This window comes from Oryx dammah, unplaced genomic scaffold (assembly GCF_014754425.2).
Source record: "Oryx dammah isolate SB20612 unplaced genomic scaffold, SCBI_Odam_1.1 HiC_scaffold_23, whole genome shotgun sequence".
Taxonomy (NCBI): domain Eukaryota; kingdom Metazoa; phylum Chordata; class Mammalia; order Artiodactyla; family Bovidae; genus Oryx; species Oryx dammah.
The window spans coordinates 73,716,894-73,730,973 of NW_024070207.1; the positions used below are offsets into that span (position 1 = coordinate 73,716,894).

At 49.6% G+C, this 14,080-nt stretch overlaps 1 protein-coding gene across 1 annotated transcript in view; it reads right to left on the bottom strand.

The window, feature by feature from the left end:
- Nucleotides 1-1,208: 1,208 nt before the first annotated feature.
- The window catches only part of FAM155B (family with sequence similarity 155 member B), a 28,708-nt gene continuing 15,836 nt past the window's right edge, over nt 1,209-14,080 (bottom strand). The window contains exons 2-3 of the mRNA XM_040265760.1: nt 4,443-4,614; nt 1,209-4,082 (exon numbers count right to left, since the gene is read on the bottom strand). Of these exons, the coding sequence (XP_040121694.1) occupies nt 3,697-4,082; nt 4,443-4,614 (558 nt within the window). The 3' untranslated portion in view covers nt 1,209-3,696. The remainder of the gene's footprint in view (nt 4,083-4,442; nt 4,615-14,080) is intronic.

A 14,080-nucleotide genomic window follows, 5' to 3' on the forward strand; every position in this document is an offset into this window, starting at 1 on the left:
TAGTGTGCCTCTTAAGTGCCAAAGCATGTAGTGCTGGGGAAGATGGATCAGAATCAGAGCAATTGAATAAGAGATTAGTTGGGAGGTATTGTAGTAGACCAGGCAAAAGTTGCAGAGGGCCTGAAGTGGCTAAGTGGGGAGGCAGGGGTGGGAAAGAGGGGATGGATTTGACACATCACACCGGAAGAGTTGACAGAACTTGGTGACTGTTTTAGGTGGAGGTCAAGGAGAGAGTTGAAAGACTGAGACTGATGACAATAATAATGACCCATAGTTCAGCAGCTCCTTCATGCCAGCTGTTGTGCAGAGCCCTTGATATCTATCATTTAACTCTCACAATAACCCGGCTAGATAAGGACACTAAGGCTCAAGGAAGTCAAGGAACTCATGCCAAGTTGTGAACTCGGAGTCCAGAGACTGCACCCTAAACTCCGTGCTCTGCTGCTTTCTGGGGGAGTTGGGGGACTTGGGTTTTCTCAGTGAAGAAATTCGGCAGCTCAGTGAGGACACCAAGACTCTCTCCCAGGTCGCACTCTCCCCTGGCCTGGGTGTGTGAGAATGTGGCTGTGGGGGAGGGCTCTGTCCGCTGCCTCTCCTCTGCTACCTGAGCACTTTCCCAGCTGGGATGGGAAGATGGGCCTGGTGAGGTGGTGCAGGAGAGATGAGGCTGGGAGACTAGGAAGAAAGGCTGCCATGAAGGTGAAAAACTGCTAATCCCTAGGCCATGTGGGGCCTGCATATTTAGCCCACAGAGAGGTATGTGGGTTTTTTTGTTTGCTTTAGACTTGAGCCAACATTTCAACATTCAAGGCTTCACATAAAAATCTCAAGTCTTGATATCCCGTGAAGAATGAGATGACCTGTCATCATTGGGCCCATATTCCCACAAGTCAGTCCCTGACTTGAGCTGTCCATGTAGACGCCTGCACCCTGCACTTGTCACCACTTCCAGCCTTGGTGTCTGTACTTCAGCCCAGCCTGGCCCACTTCCTTCACTCACACTTATCTGCCTGATCCCTGCTGGAGGTTGAATTTGGACTCCCTTCTCTAGAATGGCCTGCTACAGAGGTTACTCTTTTTTTCTGAGACTTGAGCCAACAAGCAGCAGGGCAGAGGGGTCAGCATCTCCTGGTCCTGCCTCCTCTCCAAGCCATAGACTTTTTCCTCCGGCAATTTTGACGCCATGGAACAAAACCATGAAGGGAGGGTTATCATCAACTCTTTACCATTTATTTCTTTATGGGGTTAAACAAGAGCAGAGAGGCCTCTGCCCCACAATGCAATAAAACAGAAAGCGGTACACATACAGACTCTCACCGAAACACAGAGGCAGGGGTAGGGCAACAAGTGAATCATAGCCAGGTGAGGGAGGAAGCGATGGGGACTACTAGGAATCCGACTTGGAGACTCAGTCATAGGAACTAGTGCAAGAAAGTCCTACTCATGAAGCACAGTGTAGAAAATGGTGTAAGAAAGTTGCCCAGCTCTGCTGCCTGTGACGAAGGGCAGAGGCAGCTGGAGGGGTGGTGGAAGATCTGGGCAGTGGGGTGGATGGGGACAGTCAAATGACTTCAAAGTGGAGTGAGGTGCCCCTTTCCCCTGCCACTGGGCAAGGCCCTGGGCTGGTCTGAGCCAGGGGTCTCCTGGGCACTTGGTGAGGGGGAAGAAAGGGTGGAAGTCTCCAAGGGTCCATTTCCTGGGGCCCTAAGGCCTCCCCTTTACTTCCCAGTCCCTTTTCCCCTCTTGAGGATGCAGAAATTAGAAGGCAGTACCTAGGGTCTCTCACATCTACAGAAGCATCTCTGGAAAGGAGCCAGCACCTCTTACCCTCCCCAGCTGAAAAGAGCACTCTAGGGATGGGGTATGTGGCTAGGCCTGAAATGCTGAAGGCCGAACAGGGAGTGTGTGGGCAGGGCACAGGGCTGGGGGTGGGTGGAGGGACACGCTGTGAGAAATGGGAAACCTGGCATGGGAGGGCTCTGCAGTCTCACAAAGCCTATTTGGGGACCCTGCTGAGGCCCCTGAATGATTCCCTCTCTACTACTGAGGTCTCTTATTTATCCCGCAGCCAACCAATTCCAGCTATCCCCCTCTTGGTTTTGCCTAATGCAGCTCCAAGTCCACCACCACCCACCCCGCACCTAACTCACTGGCATCTCATCCCAGACACAGGCCCTTCTGGCACTGAAAGCCACCTGGCCTGTCCCAGAAACATAGTTGTGCCTCCCTTTCTTGTCTGTGCCTGTTGGTTTGTAGATGTCCCAGGCCTTCCACTCCCAGGAGATCAGCACGAGGCTGATGGCCCCCAAGGGTCTCTGCCTGCCTCTTCTCTCGTGCAGCACTGTAGCCTGACTAAACACTTCAAATCTCTTGGCCAAGGGACCACAGCACATTGTCTTTATCCAGTGGGTCCTCTTGCCAGTTTCTGGACTTTCTCCAGCAAGGGGCAAAGGTTGCTGGATTAGGGGACCCCGCTATAAGGTGAGGAGCAGTCTGGTGGTTCCACAATTAGGATAGTAACCCATGGGGTCAGGGATCGGAAGGGATAAATACTCTTTGGTAGGCTGGGAATGGGGACAGGCTGGGGATGGGGAGGCTCATCTCTGGAAAGCCCTGGGGCAACACCACCAGGGTTTCCTTCATGGAGGCCTGGGCTAGGGTGAGTTGGGGGAGTTTGGGGACCCAGGCCAGGCCTGACCCTCTTGGGCTTAAGTCCCTCCTCCCCGTGGAGATCAGAAATGGAAACATCTTTGGCCCCAAGGCCAAGATCTCCAGGGCAAGAGTGGCCCTTGGGAGTATGTGCACCTTCTGTAAGATATGGCCCTTCAGACAGTGGCAGTCTGACCGTGTGCCCTCAGCCTTCTGTTTCAAGGCCCAAGAACCCAGTCCCTGTGCTCTTTCCCCAAAGGGCTCCTTTTGCAACCTTTTCTGATTTGGGGCCGTGTCCTTGAGCCTGCCTCAGCACTGATCATCTGCTTCCCCAGGGCCAGGTGGCGACAGGCCATTCAGCCATCTTTTTAAGCCCTCTATGTTCCTCTCTCCTCTCCACTCCCGCCCTCCACTATTCCTATCACCTAGGGTGCTGGGGCACAGCTTAACTGGGGCCCCGACCTAGGCGCAACTGCATACACCTCGTGCCCCAGCCTGGTTCTTCCCTGTGGCGCCCCCCCCCCCCGCCATGGGACAAGGGGCGCTGGAGCGTGAGGAAGGCCACTGCATCGTCTGCCATTGCCTGTAGGAGTATGGGCAGTAGGGAATTAAGGATCGTGGCAACAAAAGGAATGCAGAGGGGGAAAAGAGTTTCTCCCCTCTGTGCCCCCCAACATTCCCTGCAGGGCCAAGACCAGATAAGCAGCCTTCTTCCCTGGGGTCAGGGCTCTCAGTAGGGGTGGGCATTTCCAGCCCCCACCCCCTCCCCTTTTCTTTTGGCTAAGCTCCATATATGGAGCCTGGGGGGTCGCCTGCCGCTCCTGCCTTTTTCTCGCAGATGAGTTTTGCAGTTTCCTGGGGCCCTTTGGCGGCTCTGTTGGAGCTGCTTTTGGGGTGGGGGTTGGTTGAGGGTGATGTGTGATCCCCCATTTCCCCCGCCCCCCACCTGGTCCTACACCTCCCATGGGAGGGGCCCCCTCCCCCTCCCCCTGGGGGGGCTGGAGTTGATGTCATTGCGTGGTGGAGGTCTGATCTCCCTCCCTGTGGTCACTCTTCCCGAGCCAGGCCCTCGTCTAGGGCAGGCAGTGCCTCCAGGCCCGGTCCCCCACCACTCTGGCTGCTGGAGAAGGTCACCATGGTATGCAGGAGCACAAGGACAAGGATGTAGAGCCGGATCCTGCTGGGGCTGAGGCGGGAGCCCCCAGAAACCGGCAGCAGGGAGGGCTTGTGGCCAAGACGGCCTGGGGGCTCGTGGCGGGGGTGGTAGTGGTGGTACTGTTGGTGGTAGTGGTGGAAATAAGAGTGGTGGAATTGCTGGTGGTGGGTTTTGGGGGCTTCAGACTCCTTGAACTTCTTCTTCTCCGACTCACAGGAGACCCACTGCACGTCACAGCACTTGGTTTCTGGCCGCTTTGGTGAAGTATCCAGCAACCCTGCCAATGGATAAGGAAGGCAGGGTGGGGTGCTAAGGGGGCTGCTGGCTATGCCTTTCTGAGAGAGGTGATTGTCAAAGCTGGGGCTGCTCTGGCAGTCCTGCCCAAGACTCTTCCCCCTGTCCCTTAGTACCGTCCCTTTCTGGACACTATCTTCCAGGGACCCCAGATAGTTTCTCTGGGATAACTCCCTGGCCCTATTCTACTTCATCCCATCCCCACCTGGGGCCTCACTACCCACTCCAGCAGCTACTAACCTTCCCCTAACCCAGCTTCCCTGTTGTTCTCCCCGACCACAAGCCTAGCCTGGTGCCTGCCTTGGGCCCCCACCTCCGCCCTCTCCCAGGGCCCTGTCTTTACCTGTACAGATAAAGCCAGGGAGCCCTCCGTATACCATTTCCTCATTGTCAGGGAGGATAAAGGGGCACCGGGTCTGCACCTCCAGGCAGTATTGCTTGCAGGGCACCCAGCGCTGGCATTCCTGCTGGGTCACGCTGAAGTATTCTGAGCACAGCCAGGCCTTGTAGACAGCCTGTGGGGAGAGGAAAGAGCGTCAGCCCAGGTGCCAGCCCCTTCCGGCGTCAGAGGAAAGTGATGAGGAGGGGTGTACCTGTAGTCTGTTGGGGGAGGGTATTGTGTGCTTACTAAGCCAACCCTAAGATCCAGGGGCTGGGGAAGAAGGGTTTGGGTCAAAACCACTACCCCCTACCCCAAAATCTCACATTTCATAGCCAGAACTCACAGTCCCCAGTCTGTAGTAACCGAAGACTCTTAATTTATTCACTGGTAAAATCACAAAATGACTCCTGTATCTGAGCTGGAAAAGGTCTTACCAGTCATCCCAACCAACTGCACCATTTTATAGCTGGTCCCAAGAGATGTCCTGACTTCTCTGAGGTTACTTATACTGAGGTAAATTTCACTTGCTTTAGATTCAGCAAACATTTCTTTGGCTGATGGTGTTAAGTTTCTAAACTCAAGAAAAGAGATGGAGAGGATAATTTTTGCTCTATCTCATTAAGGTGTTGTGTGGATCAAATATTATGACATGTATGAAAATGTTTTGTAAATTCTATAGCGCAGTACCAATGCGAGGGGTTATTTTCTAATAAAAACAGGAATCTGCCTTTCTAAGCACCAGATGTGCCTTCAAGCTCTACTTAATCCATGCTCTGTCCTGTTGGCTTCGGCCTTGGAGTGGAGCAGACACCACATTTATTTGCTTCAAACTTTGCTTGGCCATTTCACTTCATGTGTCTACTTTCTGCCCCTCATCTAGCCCTCTCCTACAAGGCACTGGGTCCTAGCTAAGAAAGGTTTCCTGCACTGTACTCTTTGGCTATCATCAAGATCAGAGTTCCTCAATGGTGACACTCCTGACATTTTGGACTGCAGGATTCTTTGTAGTGTGGGCTGTTCTGTGCACTGTAGAATACTGAGCAGCATTCCTTGCCTCTACCCAGCAGTTGCCAGTCACATCCTCCACCTCCCCATTGTCTCTGTCCATTGCCAAATATCCCCTGAGCAGGGTGGGGGGCCAGGGACACAAAACCATCTCCCATTGAGAACCACTGATCTAACTTCTTGCTCCTGAAAGTGTGGACCTGGACCAGCAGCATCACCATCACTGAGGAGCTTGTGGAAAGTGCAGATTCCCAGGCCCTGCCCCAGACCTGACAAGTCACACCTGCATTTTAACAGGATGCCCAGAGCCACGCCCACATCCAGTCCCCATGTCTTCAGCCGCTCCTTGTAGCGATGGCTCTCTGACTTCAGTGTGCCTCAGAATCCCCTGGGATACCTGTTAAATAGGCAGATGGCCCCCTCCAATTCAGCTTCGAGAAGACTGAGGAGGGCTCAGGAAGCTGTCTTTGGAGCAAGGGTCCAGGTCGTTTTGCTTCCAGAGGCCTTTCCACCACACTCTGAGCAACATGGTCAGAGCTTCTTACACAGACATTAAACATGTACACTCAAATGCAAATAACTCCACTGTGAACCTGGACTTTGGCAATGTAACCCCACACTGGTCTTTTCCAAAGTGGGGTCAGGGGTGTGGTGGTGGGGGATGGTGGTAGTGGGTTGTGGTGCAAATTATCCTCCTGAGGAACACGGCTTTGCTATCTCACTGGCCTCTCAAATTTAACATGCCCTAAATCTTAAAATTCAGTTCCTGTTTTCTTTTTTTTAACTCCAAATCTGCCCACACCACTAAGTCTTGACCACTTCAGTTAAGTGTCACAACCATGCGTCTGAATATTCAAGCCAGAAACTTGGGTGTCGGCCATCATGTCTCTCTTAATAGGCATTCCCACACACAGTCTATCAGCAAGGCATGCCAAGTCTCCCTCTATGTCCATGACTCTGTGCAGGCCACTGTCATCTGTCACCTGCATGACAGTCTCCTATGTGGCCTTGCTGCCTCCACTTTTGCTCTTTCCAATCTACTGTTTACACAAGAGGGATCTCAATATGACATTTGATCATGTTACTCCCTTGCTTCATATCCTTCAATGCATTTAGAATAAAATCCAAACTTTCAACCACAGACTTCAAATTCCTGCAAATGTGGCCTCTGTCTGTCTCTCCAACCTCATTTTCTACCTCTCCCTTCCAGCTCATCATGCTCCACATGCTGAGGTTTTCTTTCTTTTCCTTGAACATGCCCTACTTCTTCCCACCTTGGGGCCTTGGCACACACTGTTCTCTTGGCCTGATATGCTCTTGATTCCCTATTTCTGGTCTGCCTGAGTCCTTCTCAACTTTGAAGCCTCAGTTCAAATGTTATCTCCTCAGAGCCGGCCTTTCTGACCACTCTGGCTAGAGAGTGCCCCCTCATCATTCTTTTCCTTAACTGTTTCTTTGCCACAAGTAGGAGTTTGTCTGCATCCTTGTTTTGTTTTTCTGTCAGCCTCACTAAAATGTGAGTTGCATGAAAGCAGATGTAGGCGTGTCTTACTGACCATTGTGTACTCAGTGCAATATATGTAAAAAAACACAACTGTTAATGGAATGAACCAGACAAGTATATGAGGACATGTCCCTACTCTCAGAGAAATTTCGGTTTCATCTAACTTGAAACTATGGCACATTTTCTATGAGAGAAGTTAAATCACTGGCCATGGGAGGGAAGCAAATAGGAAAGCTGGGAAAGATTTCAATAAGGGGAAAAGAGTTGAGCAGGGATTCAAAGTACGAATTTAGATGGGAAGGGCAGAGATGGGACAGAGACAAAAGGGCATTTTGGACTGAGGCAACAGCTTAAGCAAAGGTACGGACGTGAGTGCAATGTACAATGTGTTGGAAGAACAGAGAATGGTTTTGTATGAATGAAATGCAAAGGATACCAATTTCTTGTAAATGGACATTTATTTCCAGGTTTTTATTATCACAAACAATGCTTCAGTGAATAGTTCTATACACATCTCTCTTAAATACTTGTGTTAAATTTTATTTACATAAACTCTTAAGAGTGAAATTATTAGGATAAAAGGTTTGTGCAATGGAGTGAGAAGGGAGTGGAAGGAGGATGGAAAGGGACAAGTAAAGGTAAGAGGCAGGGGAAGAGGGAGCTGGAGTGGTAGGAGAGGGGCTCAGGGGTTGGAGAGCGTGGTAGTGGGGTCAGCAGTACCTGGGAGCAGGAGAGGAAGAAAGAGAGGGCAACAAAGAGTGGGGAGATGGAGGGGGAGAAATGGTGGTACTTGCAGGATAGGAAAAAAAGGGTTGGGGAGGAAACAGGGGAATGAGAGATGGAGGATATAAGGGAGGCAGATAGGTATGGTGAGGGTAAGAGAAGATGAAGGGTAAGAAAGAGTAGGGGATAGTGGTGAGGTCCAGGAGAGGTGGAAGAGGGCCTGTTAAGAGGAGAGGCAAGAAAGGAGTAAGAAAAAGGGTTTAAGAGCCAGCATGGGAATATGGAAGGTGAAGAAGATGGGAGCAGAGGAGAGCTGAGATAAGAAAGAAGGATGAGAGCAGAAGGATACGGGGAAGAAAGAAAGAAAAGACAAAAGGAACTCCATAATGCTAAGGGCCCCAGGACCTCAGAGACCCCCCTCCATCCTGTTGGCCCCAGAGTTCCAAGAGAAATCTCTCTGTCCACAGCCTCTTCCTCAATCTCTACAGACTGGACCCAGAGTCTACCTCCACCCTCACCCTGGACTGTGTGGAACAGCACAGTCCTCCACCACTGGGGTTCAGAAGCCCCCTCGGGATTCTCCCTGGGCGATTCTGGTTCAATGTTCCTGCTTCCAGGTGAGGAGGTTGCAGTGGAGGGTCAGCCCTCCTCCCAGGAAACTGCAATTAGCCTAACAGCAGGCACTGGTGGCTGGCACTCCCTGTCTCTGCCCTAGGAGAGAGGGAGGGAGTTGAGGGAGGTGAGGCAGGGAGAGGGGTGGCCTGATTGTGGGAGGGAGGCCTTTCTCCTTAGTTAGATGACCCTCCCTCAAGCCCCACCCCCAGAGTCACCATGGCAACAAGTGGGAGAGCAGATTGCCTGAGGAAGACACCAGGCCTGTGGGTGGCAAGGCAGGAACAGGCAAGGAACTAGTGAGGGGAATGGAGGAAGGGGCTGAGAGGTAATCCAGTTCCTTGGCTCAGCAGATGGCCAGCTGAGGTCACTGCACTGGTCCACATGCTTTAAGAGGGGCTGGGGTCCTTCTCAGATGAAAAGTCTGGCTTTCAGGGCAACCACCTGCCTTAGTCTCTGCAGCCCTCTTCGCTAGACAGGCCTAAGTCGCTTGCCTCCTCTCATCAGTGTTAGGACTGAGAGAGGGGATTGTGTTGCTTAGGCAGCTGCAGGGGTCCTGGGCATTCATCCACAAGGAAGGGGCAGAGCTGAGAGCCAGGTTCGAGACCTGTGGGGCTGGCTGGAGACGGGGCATGCAGGGCAAAGGAAGACATGTCTCAGAACCAGACAGCAGTCAGTTGGGAGACCCTTGGAGATCTTTTGCTCGTTTCTCAATTCTGGCTGCATACTAGAATCACTCAGTCTTTTAAAAATGCTCCTGCTTGGCTCACATCGCACTCCAGACCAAGCAGTTAGAATCCCTGTGGGTGGAACCTACAAATCTAGAGTTTTTCAAAACAGCTCAGGTAATTTTCATATGCAGAGATCTTAGCCTTGCTTTATTTTATAGCTGAGGAAACTGAGGCTCAGAAAAGGGGGGAAGGACTTGTCTACAGTCACACTAAATAGTGGCAGAGAGAGGAACTTGAAACCCAGTTTCTCGACTCCAGCTCCAGGGTTCTTCCTACTGGACCATCCTATCAGTGACTGCATTCTAAACTCAGGACACAGGTGTGTGGGGAGGGGAGGACAGCTGAGGAGAACCAGGTCTGCTCTGGGCTTTTCTTCAAACTCCAGCTCTGGCAGGAAAGGCTTCTTTATCATGCCCTGTACACTGTGCTTAAGCATCCTGGACCCTTGAAGTAGCAGCAGACGATGGGTGGGGTGGAAGCTTTGACCTGGCAGTGCCCTCTTTTTCCCACAGAAGCCCCTTCCCCATGTCCAGCAGGCTGCTGCTGGGCTCACTCAAGTTCTGGCAGATACACCAAGTTGCTATGGGAACTGGGAGGGGAAGGAAGCAGAGAGTGACTAGAGGGAACACCAATTAACCCAAAAAGGAAGCGGAGAAGGCTATCCCACCCCTCCTCCCGGCTGGGCTGTTAAACCACTCTTGAAATGGGAGCGGGTAAAATGAGAGGGATCCCCACCCATCCTGGGCTCTGCAGCTGCTAGTTTAGGGGGGAATTGGAGGACCTAAAGAGCCTTAACTTCCTGCTCCCTGGTGTGCAGCCCTGTCCCAGGCATTCTCATTCCTATGCTCTTCTGGGAAGAAGCAGGTGACTTGTCCAGGCCCCCAGGGTGCTGCGGGAATGCACACAAGTGTGTGTATACATACACAGCCCACAGCCAAGACTCAGGGCCAGAAGGTTTAGGAAGAGGGAGGCCACCCTGGACTCCTTGTTTTGGGGGCCAGAAAACCCTCCAGAAAGGAGACCTTCAGTTCCTGCCAACCAGAAAGGTGGCAGTTTCCTTCTTGGATTCCAACTTGCTTCCCTCCCTAGGGCCTGTTTTCCCATCCAAATACTCCCAATAGACCTTCTCTTCATCATTGCTGTTGTCCTAATGCACCCCTGGGACACTTGGCCAGGAGCTGCAGCTGCAGAGACTGTGCAGGCAGAGTGGCAGTCTGGGCTGGGCTTGGGGATGAAGCCCACAGCACACAAGTAAACCACCCTGCCCCTAGATTTTACCTAAGGGGAAACTGAGGCCCAGAAAAGGGATTAGTTTTAGCCAACTCAGAAACATGCAAGAAATCAACTATTAATATAAAGCCAGGACTAGAAGGGAGTTACTCTGATGACTAATCTGATGTCTCTTTGCACTGAGTCCACACCTAGCATTGTGTGAAGGACCTCCGTGGGCAGGTCTGAAAAGAGCCACGTGCCCCTATTCCTGATTCTGGGCTTTCAAAGAGTTGGATCAGAACAGGGTAAGGTTAAAGTCAATCTCTCCAACCCAGGGGAGGGAGATAATGGACATAACTCTGGGAGTAGTTCTTTGGGACTGGCAAAGTCAGACTGAGATTAGAGGCATTACAGAGCGAATGCAGGTGGGTGACATGGCTTTACTTAAGTGGCTGTAAAAATAAGCAATAGCTTTCCTGCTGCTGAGAATGAGCAGCCATGAGTCAGAGTGGCCTGGCCTGGCCTGGAGGAACGACAGGGGAGATAGCTGGAGAGGTATATAAGAACCCAGAGCCAGTGTAGTTCCAGAGGGGCCAGTTACCTCCAAGCCTCTTAGGCCACCTGCTCCAAGACCAGGGGCAGCCTGGTTAGTGCAGAAGTGGTGTCCCTGGTGCAAGAGCAGCTCTCTGAAGGAGCATAGATGACCCATATCAATCAGGTGAGCAGAGGAGGCAGGTTCATGACCGTGCAAGAATGGAAAGGACTGTGACGATCATAACCCCACCTCCCTATCTGCTGTTGGAAGCTCCACTCCAACATCACTGCCACATCGTATGCAGCTACTGACTGTAAACCTCTTGTCGTAGCGCACATTCTCCTAGGGAAGTCCGTACCTTCAGACAGCTCTCGCAGTAAAGAATCCTTCTCCTTTGAGCTGACATGACGCCTCTCTGTGGCACTGCTCATGGCTCCTGCTGGCTCCTCTGGGGCCAGAAACTTCCTGTCTCCGTGCCAGCCCTGCAGGAGGTATTTGTGAACTTCCTTGAATCAGGTCAGCTCTTCCGATGCATTTTTTTCCTGCAATGATCACTTTTTGAACATGTTTGAGTGCCTGGCACTGTGCTGGAGAGCTAAAGATGATAGAGTTAGGGAAGACAAGATTGCTATCTTTAAGGAGCAGGAGAGACAACCTTGTGTATCAATCATTAGAAATCACTGCAATAAGTAGTATGTACTTGGTACAAGTGATCCCATAAAGGGAGGAAGGATCAACTGTATTTTGAGGGGTGAGGCATGAGAAAATATCTCCATATGGGAGAGGCTAGAGTTGGGGCTTGGAAAAAATGAGTTGAGGTTCACTGGATAGAATATGGCAGGAGTAAGTGCACTTAAAGCAAAGGAATAAGCAGGTATAAAGGCCTGGGGCTTTGAAATACTGCCAGGTTCAGACACTGTTGGTAGTTCAGCATAGTTAGAGGGTACAAAGGGGGCCATGATGGGAGATCAGGTTGCAGAGGAAGGCCATGCCCATAATATCATAATATATTATGATATGTTCTGGATGCCAGGCTTCATCCTGTAGGCAACAGAGAACCTTTCGTGAATTTTAAATAACTGCTTTTTAAAAGACTGCTTATCACTTCTATGACTAACTTTTTAGATTTATGTTCCGGAAATGTGGATGATGGATTATAGGCATCAAGACTGGAGGTAGAGAGATCAGCTAGGAGACTACTGCAAACAATCTGAGTGAGAGATGATGGGGGCCTCAAGTGAAGCAGTAGCAGCAGAATTAAGAAACAGAGAGAAGGGGATGGATATGAGAAGAGATAAATTAGGGATATGGGGATTGAGGGTGAGGAAGGGGGTCAAGATGACTACCAGGTTTCTTGTTTGGGTGGCAGGATGAATAGTAGTTTCATTCATTAAGGAAGGGAAAGCAGGAGGTGAAGTAGATTTAGGGGTCAAGAATTCAGTTTTTGTTCATGCTGACTTTGAAGTATAGGTCAATATATACTAGGCAAGGTAGAATGTCAAGGAGGCAGTTGGACATAATGGTCTGAGTTCAGAAGGAGGGTCTGGGCTAGAGATAAAGGTTTAGAAGTTACCAATGGTTAAGGAGTTAATCTTCAGGAACATAGTAGGACTATACTTTCCCATACCTTTTGAAATTAGCTATGGCCATAAGACTTTGGCCAATGAAATGTGAGTTGAACTGACCTGGATTACTTCTGGGGAGAAGCTTTAAGAAGCTGGAGTATGATTTGCCACATTCTCTTCCCTCTGCTGCTGACTGTGGAAGTGATGTTGAAATGGATCTTTTACTAGCCTAGGTCTCTTGGTGACCATCATGAATAGATGCTCCCTGATGACCTGTTTTGGACATGTATTATGAGCAAGAAATAACTGCTGTGATAAGCCTCTGATATTTGGGAATTCCCTGGTGGCTCAGACGGTAAAAGCATCTGCTTGCAATGCGGGAGACCTGGGCTCGATCCCTGGGTCAGGAAGATCCCGTGGAGAAGGAAATGGCAACCCACTCCAGTACTCTTGCCTGGAAAATTCCATGAATGGAGGAGCCTGGTGGGCTACAGTCCATGGGGTCACAAAGAGTCAGACACGACTGAGCTACTTCACTTTTCTTTCTGTCACAGCACAACCTAGCTCACTCTGACTTATAAAGCAATGGTGGAAGCCAAAGAAGCAGAGGATGTTGCCTAGGGAGAATGAACACATAGAGCAAAGGACCAACAGTGGATCCCTGGAAAACATTAACATTTAGGGGGTAGGTAGAAGAAGGGAGTATGATGAAGATGAGGGGGTGGTTAAAGAGCTTGGAGAAAAAACAGAAGAGACTGGCATTCTGTAAACTAGGGAAGGAAAGTTTCAAAGAGTAAGAATGCTCAGCAGATGAGGACACGCTGGCAGTTTCATCATGGTGAGAGCAGTTTCAGTGGAGCAGTGGGGACAGAAACCAATTTAAAAGGGAATGTGAGGGAAGAAAAATGGAGAGAGCTATGTGTACACTACTTTTCCAAGAAGCCAAACTAGTTTTTCAACTATTTTGGGGGATGTAGTTTCCATTTCTGTTTTATCCTGGTTGTTCCTATTCAGACAAATTCCTATTTTTTTTTCTTTTTTTTAAACAAATTAACTTTATTAAGTTACCGCTTCAGTCCTTACATTGATTTGTTTACAACAATATCAGTTTGAAATACATTATTGAAAGTGAATTCACACAATAAATAGAAAATAAGGATGCATGGTGCTGTAGACATATCAACCAACTTATCTTCATTTATTGTCCATTGCTATAGATAAAATTTGACACTGATTCAGCATTATTAAAATAGCAGTCAAAGGACTGGGGAGAGGGTTGCAAACAAAGAGAAAAGTAGCTTAAAACTCTGGACCACTCAACAAAAAATTATTTATCTGGAAGCTAAACTCAGTTTAACATTGAATTATCTACACTACCCATAGGAACAATTTAAAAATAAGAAAGGTGCCAGGGAACCTTCATTAACAATATTTTTAAGTCAAAGTTTTACTTTATCTGATGATCACTCAATATCCTAAGCCATGAGGCAGGCCCTAAAACAATAAGTTATAAATAGTCTGAATTTAATAATTTAAACATGATATGGTTAATATTATACACACTTCATGAGTATCTCAACCAGCCTCTTCATGTGACATGATAATTAAAAGGTTTAAATTTACAGTTTTGATTTCTGTTCAGAAGAGTGATATCGGTATTCTGGCAACAGTGATGACACCCCATTATTATAAATATGCTAATATACATATTA